We start from the raw sequence: 17,750 nt of genomic DNA, 5'->3' as shown, positions 1-17,750 counted from the left end.
ACATTCTTACAAAATTGTTTCAAATGAAGTTAAAGACAACTAAGTGCTACTAGAGCCATCATGCTGAAAAAAACTAACTTTTTGGACAACCCAATAACTGTCCATGGAGCTCGAGAAACCAGTACTAAATCAAGATTGTTGAAGTTTAAATGCACCCACTTACCCAGTAGGCATTGTACTCTATAATGAACTCCTAACCACTTCACCAAGTATCTTTTTCTTCACCAAGTATCTTTTTCTTTACTACCTTGTGCTGTTGGTCTTCATAATGGACTACAAATGTACTAAAATTTAACATAAAGTTCTTCCTTTATAAAATTTAATCACCACTACCTCCTTTAGTATCCACCCCCCACACCCAAACACTCATATACTTCAGGTGCTTAAGCAGCATGATGGCTACTTATGCAATTAACTCAATGTGTTATGTAGCTTCTGCCTGGTGAAACTACAGGGGACTGAACTTAAAATTCTCTACTGTCAAAAGAAATCAAGAAACTACAGTACCAGGTCTGAATCGCATGCTCTTCAAATTTCACTGAATCAATTCAAATGCATTTGTTTGTGGAATAAACATTTTACAAAATGGTTAGCATAATAATATGGGCTATTTTTGTTGGGATTTTAATTGTTTAAAGTCAATAATTTCATCTCTACAAACATTCTCACCTCTTCAGTCCAGCAACAGACAGTAATTTGATATCTGAGGGACAATGAAAAAAATCCTCGGCTTCAGGAAGACTCAAGCAATAGCAATAAATTTTAACGGCCAAGGACAACATGGCTAAAAGCTTTTGAGCACAGTTTCAGGTCACTGCAAGGTGAGGGTTAGTCACAAATAGTCTCTTCACACAAAGACTAAAGCCACTGAGCAAGGACATGCTTCATAAACACACACAAGCATCAAGAATTCTTCTTTCCATCAAGATGCTCCTTTTTTCCCTTGCTACAGCAACATAATCGAGATCTGAGACTTGAATTTCTAAAAGGGATACAATCTATGTGTGTTCCTAAATAAATGTAGTTTTTTTAAAAAATCATAATAAAATAAATGTATACGCTGAATGTTTTCCTACCAGAAAAAGAAACCCATTTGATATTAAAGAAAAACAGGAAACATTTCACAAAATTAAAATTATAAAGAAAATTAATGTTAAAATTATTAGTTTGCAAGAGTTAGTTTTACTTAGTAAGATAGTACAGATGATACATGCGCTCAAATTCATCACTCTTTTTCCACATTTTATTGTGCACACATACAGGCACCTTCATATAGTTAATCCACTTCATAAAACATCAGAAGTTGTCATTCTAACTATACCAACAAGGAAACATGCTCACAAAGGTGAAGCAATTTGCCCAGGATTGATTACTTGGCTCACAATGTACCATGTCCCTCCAAAGTTTATGATCTTTCTTTTCCACGCTGACTCCCAAGGCAGTTTTTTATATCCCTCAATTGTTCTATTTACACATTTTCCACCTTGGTTCAACAACTCAGTATCATGTGCTGGTACCACAATCACGGGGTACTCAGGGCAACAAGGTGATGTGGCCATGGCCTCAGAAGCTTCAGTCAGGACAGCAGCAGGCTGAGATGACAATGAGGACTCCTTCAGCCTTCAGGCAGCTCACCCTGTGGGGTGCTCCCCGCCCCAGCATGACCTCACCAACCTGGCCAGTGCAGCTACTGTGAATCATGCAAGCTTTACACAAATCTCTTCCCGCTGCATTTTTCAAGAGGTAACAAATTATTGTTTAAAACGTTTTTAAATGTCATAAACAGGTCAGTTAAAAGAAACTGATTAATAAAAAGAAGAAACACTTTTCTTCAATGAAACCCATCAGGTCTGTCCTAACTACAGCACACCTCCTTGTGGAACAAGGACACTGCTCACAAAGTGTGTCTATTTCTGTGTCAGACCTTGGCAGAAAAAGTGTGGCCAAGTTGTCTGTCTCCTGGTGAAAATAAATAAACTCTAAACTCTGCAAAACAAGAATACTCTGTATCTTCTAGTAACTCTTCTATAAAATGTTTAGGAACATCCTTAACCCACAAACAGAAACCAAAAGGTAGCTGTATTTCTAAAAAATCAGGTGAATGTGCTGTTTAATCTATCTGGTTTAGAAAAAAACACAAACCAAAAGAGGAACAAAGTACAACAAAACCATGTTAAAGAAAACTGGACTAACTCAGAATCTGTGAAAATTTGAACGGTGTCCGAATAAAATTTAAATGTTAAAATTTCCCTCTATTTCCAGGCTTAAAACATAATTATCCCCCCTGAGAAATTCAAATCTCACATACGATGCTGTTAGTTTCAATTCCTCCAACACCTACATTTTTTCCAACATACAAATATCGGCCAGAGCGGTTGCTTTCCCTCGCCAAACCGCTAACGCCCAGGCAGATAAGCGCAACCATTCCCAAGTTCTTTGATCTCTGAGCTGCTAAGGGTTACAAATCCACACTGCCAGACTCACAACCAAAAGCTCAGCTAAGATTCAGCATGAAATTCTAACAAATAGCTGTACTCTTTTAACCCTTACAGTCCTTGAAAAACATCCACATTTTGATTCCTAAGGAGAAAAGCTAGTTTTATAATTTAGTAAATTATGTTTTTCTTTGTAGGAAAACAACCAATGATTTCCCATGATTAATGTGGTTATTCACAGTAACTATTGCAAACGCAGCTGTGTTGTCAAGGAGTTTTTGTACATGTTTTCTAAATTAATATAAAAATATTGGAAAATATACATTTAAAAATTTTTACCAAAAACATCTTCAGTACAATTATTGGTCTTAATTTTAATGTATATTACATTTTACCAAGATATATATACTATTAAACTATAGCAAAAAAAATTAAAGATCACAGTCTAATTTTAAAAAAGCATGTTTACAATTATTTGAACCAATTAATATTTATAGAATTTTCAGGTAAGTTCAAATTTTTAAAATTCTCAATTAATATATAAAGTTATACATAATCACAACCCTACCACAAAGTTAGCAGCATCATTTAAACTTAAAAGTTACTACTGTTAAAACAGGCTTTCAGCATAATTCTTATTATAAACATTTTATTCCATTTCTGACATTCAGGTACTAAATTATCACAAAGTTAAAATCTTGAGATGAATAAATTTAATCTACCAAAATTATTTTAATCCACAAAATTTTTTAAAATCATGTTTCCAAAGAGACTGCCAAACAATTTGCACATATAAACAAAAATGCAATTTTAACTTGTCATGAAAAATGTCACAAAGACACAGCACTTTCCTTGTGAACAACAGACACCATGTATTTCAGAATGGCCACTTACCACTTCTTCCAGTGCAGCACTTCGCCCAAAAGAACAAGTGAGGTGTGTGAGGCAGTTCACGAAGGACGAGAAAAGTTCACTTGGAATGGCAGTTAAGACGTTTCGAGGGAACACAGTTATCAGGTTGCTGATAATGCTGGAGATCCCCACAGCTTCAGAATCTTCTATTTCAATTCTACAAACCAGGTAACAAGTGTTACTGGTAGTAAAAGGCAAGTTACAGTAACTCATTTCCTAACATGAAAAAATTATCACCTATTCATTCATTTTAAAGGCATGTCCCTGTATTAATTTCAAATTACTTATATAACTCAAAATATATAAAGGGGAAAATAATCACTAGCTTCTTTCTTCTACCACTGTTAGACATAAACAAAAACCTGAAAGTTCCTTTTCTCAGTGACAAAGGGCAAGTATACCTACCCATTGATAGTACTCAGTAAACCCTCAATGAAGTGTGCTAGGTAGTCAACCTGTGCTCCTTCATCGGGGAAGACAGGTCCATGCAGAGAAGCTAACTGGGCGAGGCACTGCAGAGAATCTTGTGCCATATCCGAATCCTCTCTGATTTTTCGATGTACCTGTTAGAAAGAATTACTAATCCATAAAAATAAATTCTTCTTTTGTAAGGGTCACGTGTCTATCATGCCAAATGAGGTAAGAGAAAACTTCACAGTAGTTGGTTATTTCTAGAATATTAATTCCTGAATTTAACTGAATTTGAGAATGTTCCTCAGTCTACTTTACATTATATGCCATGATTTTAAACATATTAATTAATTTTAACTGAGGGCTACCTACATTTTAAAAATTGAACTGTGTCCAGTATGTTATGACAAAGACAGAAACAGATGCCAGCCAGTGAGATGTACTGCTTCTTCTAAAAACAGCAACGACGACAGTCATCTGTATTATGCTAGGTATGCCTCGCTACAGCTCCTTGCTAAAGTTAGCAGGCAAGTTCAATTAGGAGTATACAGATGCTGCTTTAGTGGAAGTAAACAGTTGCACATAGAGAAAACTAATATACCGCTCAATCCTTAGACACCCATTCATTCAACTGATACAAAGCACTCTCTCAATAACTCTGAGATTGCCTAATATTTGCTTCAATCTCATTTTATGCTACATCATTAATAAATGCTAAAATATTTTAAAATAAGAATGGTATTTAAATCTACTTTAAACTTCAACTAGACTTTATTTCAGTGATGCAATATCGATGTGAAACACCTGGTATACAGTGTTCTTTATGAAGAAAGCACTCCCAAAATATTGCTCCCTAATTTTACATTGTTACTAATATTCTGATTTTAAAGATGCTTCATTTATGTGAGCTGACCTAATTAAAACAGCAAAAGAAAAAAGGAAAGAGACTGAGATAGTTATACTACATGTACTTGTGCAGGGGCCATGCTAACCTTCTCTGTATCGTTCCAATTTTAGCGCACGTGCAGCCGAAGTGAGCCCTGCTTGTGACCATTTCCTACTTTTCACAAGCATTTGAATTCTTTTCCTACACAAATCTCTTTGCTTTCTCAATGTAACATAATTTTAAACATTTAATTCTCTATTTGTTCCAGGTTATGTTCACTTTAACTCTGCAAATCCTAGTAATTACTTGTAGTCGGACTGTTTCTAAAGAATTCACTGGTATACTGCTGAGACAGTGCAACAGACACTAAAAAAAAAATTCTTATTCAACAACTGATTTCATTAAGCTTTAATCCTGGAACTTCAAGGGGACTGAGAAACTTAAAATACTAAAAAATCACAAAGTTAACTGATCTACTGACATGTTTAAAGTATGTAACCCTCTTCAGTCTACAACCACTACCCACAGATCAAATCTGGCCTCCAGCCCATTTTGTATGGCTGTGGTTTTCACATTTTTATGTGGCTGTGGGGGTAGGGCAAATCAAAGAATATTTCAACACGTGTAAAAACTATACACATTCCACATGTTTACATTAGTTATGAAAGTCACTAATGTAATGGAACAATGTAATGGAAGTCACTAATGTAAATGGAATAATGCCTGCTTGTGGGGGAGGAGGAAACTGCCTAGGTTTTTCCTGTGTGACAATGACAGTGGCAGAGCTGAGGAGCTGCCTCCAAGATGGGCCATTTCAGGAGTTTGCCAATCCCTGTCCAGAACAACACAAATAGTCTTCGAAATATAGTCTATATTTTAAGTTTTATACAGTAAATTTAAAGTACAATACACAAATTCCTATATCCACATCTTCTAATTCATGAGCTTTTTTAACACAATTTATTTGGGAGCTCCTTGTCTGAAAACTGTAACTAAATTTCTGCCATCACGCCCTTGCACCTAACAAACATTAAGCATGATATCAACAAATACAGTGTATCAATGGATACAGTGCTTTCTGGGACAATAATAGGTTTCTTCTCTGCCTAGAGAGCCAAATGTTGTTTGTTCCAGGTCTACAAGTGACAAATCACAAGAAAGTACACTTCTGATGGAAGAACTAACATTTATTGTGCAATAACGTACTGTCCTCAGAGCCTACCTATGCTATTCTCTGAAATATGAGCCACATAAAACCCACAATGAACCAACAATTCTTATATAATATAGTAGATTTATGCCTTTCTTCCAATGCCAGTATTAAACTGAGGGGGTGGGGGTGGGAATGATGATAGCTGTACTTGAACAATTAAAAAAAAAAGAAAACTGAGTTCATCACACAAATAGGGAAGCAGCAGAGAGATAAGGAAAAGCCAAGTCTAGCAGAACAACTAGAGAGGTGAATGGTAAGTCAGGATAGGTGAAGACAAGGAGCAGAAAGAGCCAGTGAATGACTTCTATGGAACACACTGACCCTGAGATGTCTGTGGGCCTTCCAAACCCAAACCTCCAGTAAGCACCGGGATTATAAGGCCCTGGACTCCGGAGCAGCCTGTGCTGAATATAGACCTAGGAGTCATCAGTGCAGAAGTGGTGGCTGAGGTCCTATGTGGGGAAGGGGAAGCCCAAGTAAAGTGTATGCAGTGAGCAAAGTTGAGAACTGACATAGGAACACTACTATTTATGCAAGGAGCAGAGAAAGAAGAAATCCTAAATGAGACCAGAAAGAATCTGACAAAAGAGGTAGGAAGAATTAACAAGACAGTTTTTCCAACAGCTTATGGAAGAGAGAAAAATGGAGAAGTCTGTGAACTTCAGAGGGGCAAATAAATACTTTAGGTTTAATGTATTCCTAAAATCAGATAATCACTGTACTTCATCTTGATTCCATGCAACAGTATATTTATGTTTATCTACTCAATATAGAAATAGCAATATCTCATGGAAAACTGCTTTTAATTAGGCAATAAATCCATATAACTGAAAATCAACTTAACAAAAACTAAAATTTTAAAAAGATTAGTGACTCGTTTTTCTAACAAATAAAATTTAAATTGTCTATTAACTGCTTAAATGAAAGTAAGAGACCCCAAAGCTGTTAAAATAATAAAGTAAAAAAGGGTTAACTTTGAAATTCAAAAGTTATTTAAACGTGGCCTTTCACAGCTGACAAGAGCAGCTGTCTGTTTTGTGGAGACAGCTGTTCAAATTTGGAGCCGCCATTTCCAGGGCTGCCAGCAAGTTTTCCACCTTTGCAAACTTCTGGAATGGGTCTACTTTCAGACGAATGAGCAACACAAACAATTGAACTTGGATCCATATAAAAACACTTTCTGCCAGATGAGGCAGGCAACAGAATTTTCCAATTTAGCTATAATGACCTCTTTGATATTGACAGAGTTTTTATTCATTATTTCTGACTCAAAGAAAAAAGTAAAAGTAATGCTTACTCTGAACCTTTCCATAGAAAACACCTTAATGTTTACATCCATGAAACACGGTTCTAACATTAGTAAATACTATTTTTAAAATATGAAAGGTAAGAAATTATAATTACTGTTTGGAATTAAGCAACATAGTCTTTTTTTAATTGATCTTTCTTTGGACCTTTGCCCTAATCATTACATCTAACTTGTATGCTCACACTGTAACAGCACTCAGCCTCCAACACACACACACACACACACACACGTATCTTTCCCCAGCTTCCGACTATTATATTGTAGTTGTGGGCAAACATGGAACAGAATGCTTACTTCTTTACATTTACCAAATAAGAAACAGCACTAGTTAAAGTTATAGTTTAAATAAAGTGTATGCAATAACCTAACTTCACCCAGGTCTGATAATTCATACCTAAAAGGTCCATTAATCTAGAACAGCAGTTCTCAAAATGTGGTCCAGGGATCCCTAGGGGTTCCTAGGACCCTGCCTGATTGTCTCAAAAAACAAAACATTTTCCTCCAATACTAAGACAGTATTTGTCTTTTCCATTCTTACTGTCACACATGTATACAAGTGGAGTTTCCCCAAGGCTATACATGGTACATAATACTTCAACCAACTGAACACAGAAGCAAATGAGATCAGCTGCCTCATATTAAACCTGACATTAAAGAGATCTGCAAAAATGTACAATGCCACTCTTCTAATTTTTTTGTTTTAAAAAAAATAGCTATTTGTTCATTAAAATATTATGTCATGGTTTGGTATCATTATTTTTAAATGACTTAATGATTTTGTGAAGTTCTCAGTTTGAATTTTTAATATGGAAAATATTAATAGTTGTAACCCACATAAACAAAAGCTTTTTGGAGTCCTTGATAATTTTTAAGAGTGTAAGGGGTCCTGAGACCAAAATGTTGGAGAAATTGAGCTCTAGGATATTAAGCCCTTCGTAATTCTAGAAGGGCTTTATATCCTAATACACTTTCATAAATTAGCAAGAACATTTCTATGTAATTTCTGACTGAGCAGATACACTGATTAGAAGGCTTTATAGGACAAAAGCAATGTGCGCTCTCTCACTTAAGGAAAGTACAGAAGCATGCACGCCTTCAGTGGCCCTTCCTGACGCCTTTGGTACTGAGAGGAAAGGTACAACTTACTGTAAAGAAAAGTTCCATGACTCTGCTGTCCAGAAGGGTCTCCCGCCAGGACTCCGTTGGCTTTAACAAAACATTTTGTGAGGATTCAAACATGGCTATATAATGTCTGCCCAGTTATCTGGTGTCAAGGTCAACAACAATAACATTCTTACGTTGTCTAAAGTATAAATATACCCTAAATATAACAGGAGCCATCCAGAAAGAATGTAATGGAAACAGTTTAAGCCTCTTCACATATGGTACATAATTCATGCATGAAGCTTAGGAATAAAAGGCATTAAGTGCTGAAAAAAAAGAATGCTATAGGAATGTACGATAACAGCGTCATTGTAATGATATGGCACACTGTAGGAATACAGAAACTCTGATGATCAGAGATCTTAATGGTGGTGAGAGAAGGAAGAACATCACGCAAAACAGATGCCAAAATATACACCAAACAAGAGAAATCAATTTCTGCATGTTTATACTATCATTCCCCGCCAACATCTTGTATTAGCTGAAATCACATATACAAATATGAGTCTCACATAGTCTACTTGGAAACATAGCATTTCCTCAAAAGAAATATATTCAAGAACAAACATACATCACACGGAAGAAGAAAAACTCTCATCAGAGTAACCAAATACCAATCCCACACAAAGAAATGATTAGTTCACATAAAACTCTATTGATGCTCATCTTAAAACCTAGCAGACTAAAAGTCAACTTCTATGGGGTTCAGGTGTCCCACATCACACACACTTCTAGTGTGTGCCATGACAAAGTAATAACCCCTTGCGCTAACGCCAACCCTCAAACATGCTTCTAAAAGAACACTGTCTTTAGCATACATGTAACCATAACATATTCCTAAGAGTTTATCAGCACAATTCAGTCAATGACAATGACACAGTAACCAATGTCTTTCGGAACTAGGAAAGCTTGGGGGCCTAAGAGAGTAACTCTGCCCGTCCCACCACTCATCGAACGCCTGGCTGATGTACATCCACTAGGATACACTTCTATCAGTGCGTGAGAAACTAAACAGGTTATTCAAAAACCGCATCTTGTAAAACTTAAATACTAAAACCCAAATTATTAACAGAAAAACAATAAAGGCAGTGATAACGCTTTGGAAACCATTTTTTAAATTTTACTGCTTAAACCCCCTTTTGAATCTCTGATGTTATTCTGTGTCTGAAGAGCGGGGAGGGGCCTTGCTAGTTGTTTCAAAAGAGAGTCTGCTGGCTGGACTCCGAAAAATCACTCCACTCAATGGATGAACAAAAATGAGACTCAAACCAGGTCCATCTCAGTTCCAGTTTCCTTCCCTCACCTGCCCCCTTGTGGAAGTGCAGGGAAAGTCCAAAGCCAAAAGAAAAACTGTTGGAACTCAATAAAGTGAGCCTGAATTTAAAGAAATATACCCTAAATAGAACAGGAGCCATCATGTATAAGCCCATGAATACTATTTTTGTTTTCAGCGTGCTAAGAGTTTCTAAGACCTCATGTTTTCACTAGATACCTATGGTTGTTAACAATGTGACCTTCACTCACAATATTAACACCCTGATTAATACTAGGTCTACATGTGGTTTTATTTTCCAGCTCCAAACCTAAAATGACTTTTTCTGGCATTAAGTTTGCCTTCCAGTCAAGAAAGCTCATTTATAAGGCACCTCATTCACAAAAAGTCATGCTGATATTCTTCGAAGAACCACCACCCATCACTCAGCCCAGTACTATACCACCACCAATACCACATTCTCATAATAAAAACACACATATTCTACTTTGTATAAGTTGCAACCATATAACTTAATTACATATAATATCTCTCTACTAAAAAATATATATATAATTATCCCCAAAAGCATTTTAATAAAAACAACAAAAAGAACAGGAGAATAATAAATGTACCAAAAAAAATAAGAACAGTGCTATTCCAACAAGAAATGTATGTTTAGCCCTGGCTGGTGTGGCTGGAGCGTGGTCCTATAAACTGAAAGGTCGTGGGTTGGACTCCCAGTCAGGGTGCCTAGTTTGCAGGTTTGGTCCCCAGGTGGGGGCTCATGCCAGAAGCAACCCATCAAGGTTCATCTCTCACACTGATGTTTCTTTCCCCCTCTTTCCCTCCCTCCCCCCGCTCTCTAAAGAACAAAAAACAAACACACAAAAACCCAGTATATTTTAGTTAGCATACTGTGCCAGGAAACTGTTGAAGTTGCTGCCTCTGAACAGCAGGCCAAGAGGACTCTTCTATGTTACCTGAAATGAGTACTATGAATGTTCATGTATTACTTTTCAATTTTATAAACTAATTAGAAATATATTACAATGTGAATAGGATACTCAAATATATTTAAAATAATGTAAAGAACTAGGGTAATCCAAATTTTAATACAGTATTATCAATTATTTTTTATGTGTATAAGACCTCAAAATTGCACTCCTCCAGGTGATTCTCAATGTACAATATTAAAATAAAACAAAAAGCCCTGGCCAAGTGGCTCAGTTGGTTGGGGAATCATCTAGTAAACCAAAATGCTGAGGGTTCAATCCCTGGTCAGGACACATATGGGAGACAACCAATAGATGTTTCTCTCTCTCTCTCTCTCTCTCTCTCTCACACACACACAGACACACACACACACACATCAATAAACATATCCTTGGGTGAGAATTAAAAAACAAAGAAAAAAATTTTTAAAGTACCATGAAAATTCAGAAACCTAGGACTTTTTCTTTTGGTCAAGTGTCTTTAATTGAAACATTTTCCTGTGTAGTTCTTAACTAACCGGTCACTCCACGGCACCACTGTTGATGTCAGCCATGATGTCATGAGGGTAGTGGCTATCAACATGGCAGCCCACAGACTGGGTCATCTGCAGGATCTCTTAAATAATCCCAGAGAGTTCTCTAGCTAAATATCAGTGCCACTTCTGTCAGACAATGTTGACAATCTCATCAAAAGTAAAATTCCCACTGTGCTTAATGTTTTTTTGCTTCTTTCTGTCATGCGGTGGTTCTCTGAGGGCTCTGATAATCACAGAAGAGACAGAAGGCACTACCTTAAATTGACCTGCCTGTTCTGTAAAGTCAGTTTCACTGCAATCCTAGCCCCTTCCAATTACCGGTTGCTTTGGAGATGTCATCACAACTTTTGGGGGGGACAGACCCAGGGGGCTGATCTTGGGGGCCTAAGTACACATGCCAGCAACTTCCCACCAGTGCACCTCAGATATATGACTTTGATCTCATTGAGGTCAAACCTTGGAGGCATCTGGTGTGGGATGAACCCCAATTCAGGAAGATTGAACAAAGTTGCACCTATGCCTCCTCTAAGCTGAAAGCCAAAAGTTCGGACTTCTATTCTTAACACGATATTTTTAAAAATTATATAAAGTTTGAATAAAGCAATAGTTTATTTTAAAATCAACAGTTTTAAATAAAGTAATAGCTTCATTTTGAAAGCTTTCAAAAGTTGTAGTTTATAGTTCTACCCTGACATGTCATAATATCTGAACATTATATGGCAACATAATGTTCAGATATTATATATATAATATCTGAACATTATGTTGCCATATAATATCCAAATATGGATATTATATTATATCCATAATATAATATATTATGGATATATATATTTTATCCAAATATGTCACAAATAAAAGAGAAGTCTAACAATGAAGTGATTATCTAGTAATTAATCATTTATTATATGTATTATGTGCTTGTCAGATTTTAGGACACTTATGAGTTACAACAGATTGATATAAGTTAAATAGCGATTATTTACAAAAATTTAGAGAGTTCCAGGCAAGATAGAGGTGTAGGCAGAAACCCTTTGCTTCCTCACACAACCAAAAAAAGGATAACAACCAATTTAAAAACAAAGAACACCCAAAACTGCCAGAAAATCATTTGCATGGAAGTCCAACACCAAGGAGTGAAAGAAACATTCATCCTATCAGGTCGGAGGGCAGAGTGGGGCAGCCAGGGGAAAGGACTTATGGCAAGGTGGAGGCTGGATGACCAGGCAGGCACGGTGGCAGTCCACATGGGTGATCCCACATTGGCGCACAGATAAGCTGGGAAGAACAACAGGGGAGCAAGACAGACTGTGAAACCCAGGGTTTCAGTGTGGATAAACTAAAGCTTCAAAACCTGTGGCTGTAAAAACCTATGGGGGTTGTGGCTGTGGAAGAAACTCCCAGCCTCACAGGAGAGTTAGTTGGAGAGACCCACAGGGTCCTAAAACATAACACAAACCCACCCACCCGCCTGGGAATCAGCACCTGAAAGGGCACAATCCGCTTGTGGGAAGCCAGGCAAGTGACGAGAAGTGAGGCAAGAGCAGAGCAAGCGGCGTTGTTCCTTCTCTGACCCCTCCTCACACAGCGCCACAATAAAACAAAGGGTGTTGCCCTGCCCTGGAAGATACCTGAGGCTCCGCCCCTTACCACATAACCAGTGCCTGGAGTCAAAGAAATATGGCCCAAATTAAAGAACACATCGAATGAAAGAACATATCAAAACTCCAGGAAAAAAACTAAGAGACAAGAAGATAGTCGACCTGTCTGATGCAAAGTTCAAAACACTGGTAATCAGAATGCTCACTGAAATGGTTGAGTACGGTTGCAAAATGAAGGAAGAAATCAAGACTATACAAAGTGAAATAAAGCAAAATATACAGGGAACCAACAGTGAAAGGAAGGAAACCAGAACTCAAATCAACAGTTTGGAACAAAAGGAAGAAACAAACATTCAACCATAACAAGAATGCTATAAATGAGGAAAAGCTTAGGAACTTCTGGGACAATTTTAAATGTTCAACATCCAAATCATAGGAGTGCCAGAAGGAGAAGAGGAAGAGCAAGATATTGAAATCTTATTTGAACAAATAACGAAGGAAAACTTCCCCAATCTGGCAAAGGAAATAGACTTCTAGGAAGAACAGGGTAAGTCCCAAAGAAATTGGACCCAAGGAGGAAAACACCAAGACACATTATAATTAAGTTACCCAAGATTAAAGCTAAGGAGAGAATCTTAAAAGCCACAAGAGGAAAGGAAAGTGTTACCTACAAAGGAGTTCCAGCTAAGACTATCAGCTGATTTCTCAAAAGAGACCTTACAGGCAAGAAGGGGCTGGAAAGAAGTATTCCAAGTCATGAAATCCAAAGAACTACAGCCAGGATTGCTTTATCCAGCAAAGCTATCATTTAGAATGGAATGACAGATAAAGTGCTTCCCAGATAAGGTCAAGTTAGAGGAAGTTCATCATCATCAAACCCTTATTTTAGGAAATGTTAAAGAGACATATAAGAAATGGAAATTCAAAAACTATGAACAGTAAAATGACAACAAACTCACAACTATCAACAACTGAACCCAAAAAGCAAAAACAAAAACTAAGCAAACAACTAGAACAGGAACTAGAATCAGAAATGGAAATCACATGGAGGGTTATCAGTGGGGAGGGAGGGGGGATTGGGGGAAAAGGTACGGGGAATAAGAAGAATAAATAGTAGGTATAAAAATAGGGAGAGACTAAGAATCATATAGGAAATGGAGAAGCCAAAGAACTTACATGTACCACCCATGGACATGAACTAAGGGTGGGGAATGCTGAAGGGTCGGGGGGTGCAAGAAGAAGGAGGATAAAGGAATAAAAAAATTGGGACAACTGTAAGAGCTAAATTAATAACATATACTTAAAAAAGTTTAAATCGGATTTTAAATGAAGAATTTTTTTTAGATTTTATTTATTTATTTTTAGAGAGAGGGGAAAGGAAGGAGAAAGTAGGAGAGAAATATCAATGTATGGTTGCCTCCCAGGTGTCCCCTGCTGGGAACTGGCCTGCAACCCAGGCATGTGCCCTGACTGGGAATCGAACCACGATCCTGTGGTTTGCAAGCCCGAACTCAATCCACTGAGCTACACCAGCCAGGGCAGAAATCAAGAATTTTCTAGTAACCAGAGTGGAGGGGACACTGGGGAGAAGGGTTTTCAGAAACATCTATAAAGGACACATGGACAAAACCAAGGGGGGTGGCGGGGAGGAAGCAAGGGAGGGAGGTGGATTTGACTGGGGTGGAAGGGAGTGGTGGAGGGAAAATGCAGACAACTGTAATTGAACAACAATAAAATAGTTAATTAAAAAATTTTATTAGACTATGGCTTGATATATTTTTCTAAAAAGAACAATGAGCTCTGGTAATGAGCTCTGGTAATTTATATATCAGAATTATTAATTTGCAACCAAATAAAATAAAATTCAACCAGTAAGATAGGCATACAAAGCTACTTTCAGTCTTTTAATAATCCCAGGCCTTTTTAAAATTTGTCTTCAACATCTAATCTTACCGTTCCATGTTTTCACCAAATCTAAAACATGATGAACCTATTGAGCTCTAAAATTTCCCATTTAGTAAAGCTCATCACCTTCTGAGAAGTCAAAAGCATGTAAAATGTGGCACCTTCCCTGCTCTACAGCTGGGACCAGAGACAAGCACACTCAGAGGATGGATATTAGTCACACACTGGCTACTGACTCAGTGGATAAATCACATTAAGTCTCTATCTCAAACAACAATCCATATTACCAAAGTATATGCCTGTTAACATGAGGTGGAAGTACATCTTTAAATATACATGTGTTCTTACATATGGAATGAGTTCTTGGTCATTTACTAACACCTTCAGTAAGGGCATCATTTGTGCTGGTGACTGACAGTAAAAAGACAACTAAAGGAGTCACACAATGCCTTCCAACTGTCCTTGGGCACATATGGAGAGTCTGAAATTTTCCATTGCCTATTTAGTATGTACTTCACAATGCAGGCTTGTGGCCACAAGGCACGTTTCACAAAAATAATAAATAATTTCTCCATCCTCCCATATTCTTTTTATGCTACCTCATTAGTAAAAACAAAGCTTCAGAAGCAAGTGAAGCCCAGTTTTCTTAACAACAAAACACAAATCCCATGAGCCTAGTCTTACAGATAGCACTTAATCCAAGTAACCAGAAGTCCTTTGAAATAAAGGAGAGCTGACCTCACCAGGATATTTTCCCAAGCCTTACTTCCAAATAGTAATGCTGGCTTTACTGGAAATCCTAGTTTAGGGGAAGGTGTCTATATCCACTACTATTTTATAATCCAGTTAGCCTACCCCAAGAGAGTGACTTAAAAAGTTTTGTTATTTTTTTACCAAAACCAAATCAGATCCACAAAAATAGAATACCAATAAAAAGCAGTGTGACCCAGCTAAAAACAGAACTATCACTGAAGCCAACATACCAACCATACCTGTCAAACATTCTTATTACAAAATGATAATGTCATTTATGATTAGCATTGCCAAAACCCTTAAGCATTTATGGACACCAGGTGAACCACTAGCTAAACAATATTAACAGCATGAACAGACAGATATCCAAGAGCTGAGATAATACCTCTGAAACATTTCACCTCAATAACTAAACAACAGATATCACTGAGCATCTATTACTATGTGCTAGATATTATGCAAGGTGCTAACAATTCAGCCAACAAAGCATGACCTGTGGCTTTGTGAGCTCCCAAGCCAGTGGGTTAACAGATACCGTATGTCAGCTAACAAATGAAAACTTAAACCTGAGAAGCGAGCCGAGTGGAAGTAAAGCGTATGTTACAAACATATAAGAAGACACAACGCAAGAAACCTGACCTGGCCTAGGGTACACAACTGAGGCTCAATTAGGAAGGGACTAGGCAAAGAAGGGGAGAAGGTACCTGGGCAGAAACACTCCATGGAGAAAGGCACCAGGGCAGAAAAAAACAGGGTCTGGTGATGCAGTTCTAACTAGGAGAGTGAGCTTTGAGAGAGACAGAGATAAGACCACCCAGGCTCTCAGAGCCCATTTTAAAATGAGGATGGTCAAAAGATAGCGACACTTTCTTTGGAAAGCAATGGCCTAAAACAATAAAAAACTGGTAGATTTCATTTCAGTCTCTTTTGAGAAAGTAAAACAGAGCACACTGGCTCACTGGGCCAGGGTGATTTAAACATCCACCAAATCCCAGGAGTTATAGACTTTCTTCTACACCCAGACTTAAAGGGGAGGATACTTTCATAAATCACCAACTATAATATAAAACCTACATATAATAATTCTTTTAAAAAATAGTCTGCAGCCCTGACCAAGTGGTTCAGTTGGCTGGAGTATGAAACCAGACACCGAAGGGTTGTGGGTTTTATTCTTGGTCAGGGCACATACAAGAGGAAACCAATCAATGACTTGATCTCTACCTCCCACCCCTCTCTCTCTCTCTTTCTCTCTCGTCAATAACATATCCTCAGGTCAAAATTTAGAAAAAAGAAAAGTTTGCAGATGACATCATGTGTACAGAAAAAGTCTGAAATCCAATAAAATAGTATTTGAGCTAATAAACAAGCTTGGCGAGATTACATAGTACAAGATCAACATTAAATTTTTTTTTTATCTCAGGCCCTGGCTGGTGTAGCTCAGTGGAGTGAGTGCCGGCCTGCGAACCAAACAACTGCACTGGGTTGCAGGCCGGTTCTCAGCAGGGGACACAAAAAAGGCAACCATACATGGATATTTCTCTCCCTCTCTCCTTTCCTTCCCTTCTAAAGATAAATAAATAAAATCTTTAAAAAATTTTTTTTATTTCTAAGCCATGATGGCTCTGTCAGCTGGATTATCTCCTGATACACCAAAGTTTGGCATGACCAGTGTCAAACACTGGTTTGATGTGTCCAGGTCAGGGCACATACAGAAGCCAATCAACGAGTACATAGGGGAGTGCAGCAAATTGATGTTTCTCTCTCAGAAAATTTTTTTTTAAAAAAATCAATAAATAATCAAATAAAATAACTTAAAATTTTTTATTTCTATACACTGGCAATGAATACTGCATTTGCCATGCATATTGCTCACCCATGTTTTTGTGCACATTATACACGGGATTATGCCCATTATTATACCCACAGTGCATAATCATTATACTCGTGTATAAGTAAGTAATGAAGGTATGAAAACTGATTGCTAGGAGAAAGGTGATTAGAGCAAAGGATAAATGGAAAAAGTGATAACCCTCCCGTAAGCTCTGTCCACAGAGCAGCAGTTCACTGTAACTGCCTTTGGGACAGGGCTGTTAAAGACATCTAGAACAGATGAAGTTAAACCTACTGTAATTTCCTATAACAAAAGGAGTCTATCAGATCAAGAAAAAAAAGCATATGCAGGTAGCTAACTGTGAACCTCTTTATTTAAGAAGACTTTTAAGAGCTCAACAAATAGTAGCTAACTGCTGAATGTTATAAATGTACTGTTTCATTCAATCCACTTGACAATCCACATCCCCACTTTACATCTGGAAAAACTGAGACTCGGAGAGGTCAAGTAATTTGCCTTTGATCAGCTGAGACTGAACCTAGATGCA

At 37.4% G+C, this 17,750-nt stretch overlaps 1 protein-coding gene and 1 non-coding gene across 4 annotated transcripts in view; both read right to left on the bottom strand.

The window, feature by feature from the left end:
* Nucleotides 1–17,750, bottom strand: part of XPO4 (exportin 4) — a 106,676-nt gene that overhangs the window by 47,174 nt on the left and 41,752 nt on the right. For all 3 annotated transcript variants that reach the window (XM_037037249.1, XM_037037250.1, XM_037037251.1), the window contains 3 exons: nucleotides 8,313–8,425; nucleotides 3,753–3,910; nucleotides 3,330–3,504 (listed from right to left, as the gene is read on the bottom strand). In XM_037037249.1, the coding sequence (XP_036893144.1) occupies nucleotides 3,330–3,504; nucleotides 3,753–3,910; nucleotides 8,313–8,425 (446 nt within the window). The remainder of the gene's footprint in view (nucleotides 1–3,329; nucleotides 3,505–3,752; nucleotides 3,911–8,312; nucleotides 8,426–17,750) is intronic.
* On the bottom strand, nucleotides 4,691–4,797 carry LOC118980635 (U6 spliceosomal RNA). The gene has a single exon (XR_005065160.1). It is a non-coding gene; the product is annotated as a U6 spliceosomal RNA (small nuclear RNA).

This window comes from Sturnira hondurensis, unplaced genomic scaffold (genome assembly GCF_014824575.4).
Source record: "Sturnira hondurensis isolate 20B ecotype Veracruz unplaced genomic scaffold, ASM1482457v3 Scaffold0022910, whole genome shotgun sequence".
NCBI lineage: Eukaryota > Metazoa > Chordata > Mammalia > Chiroptera > Phyllostomidae > Sturnira > Sturnira hondurensis.
This window is presented reverse-complemented; position numbering and strand designations above follow the sequence as displayed.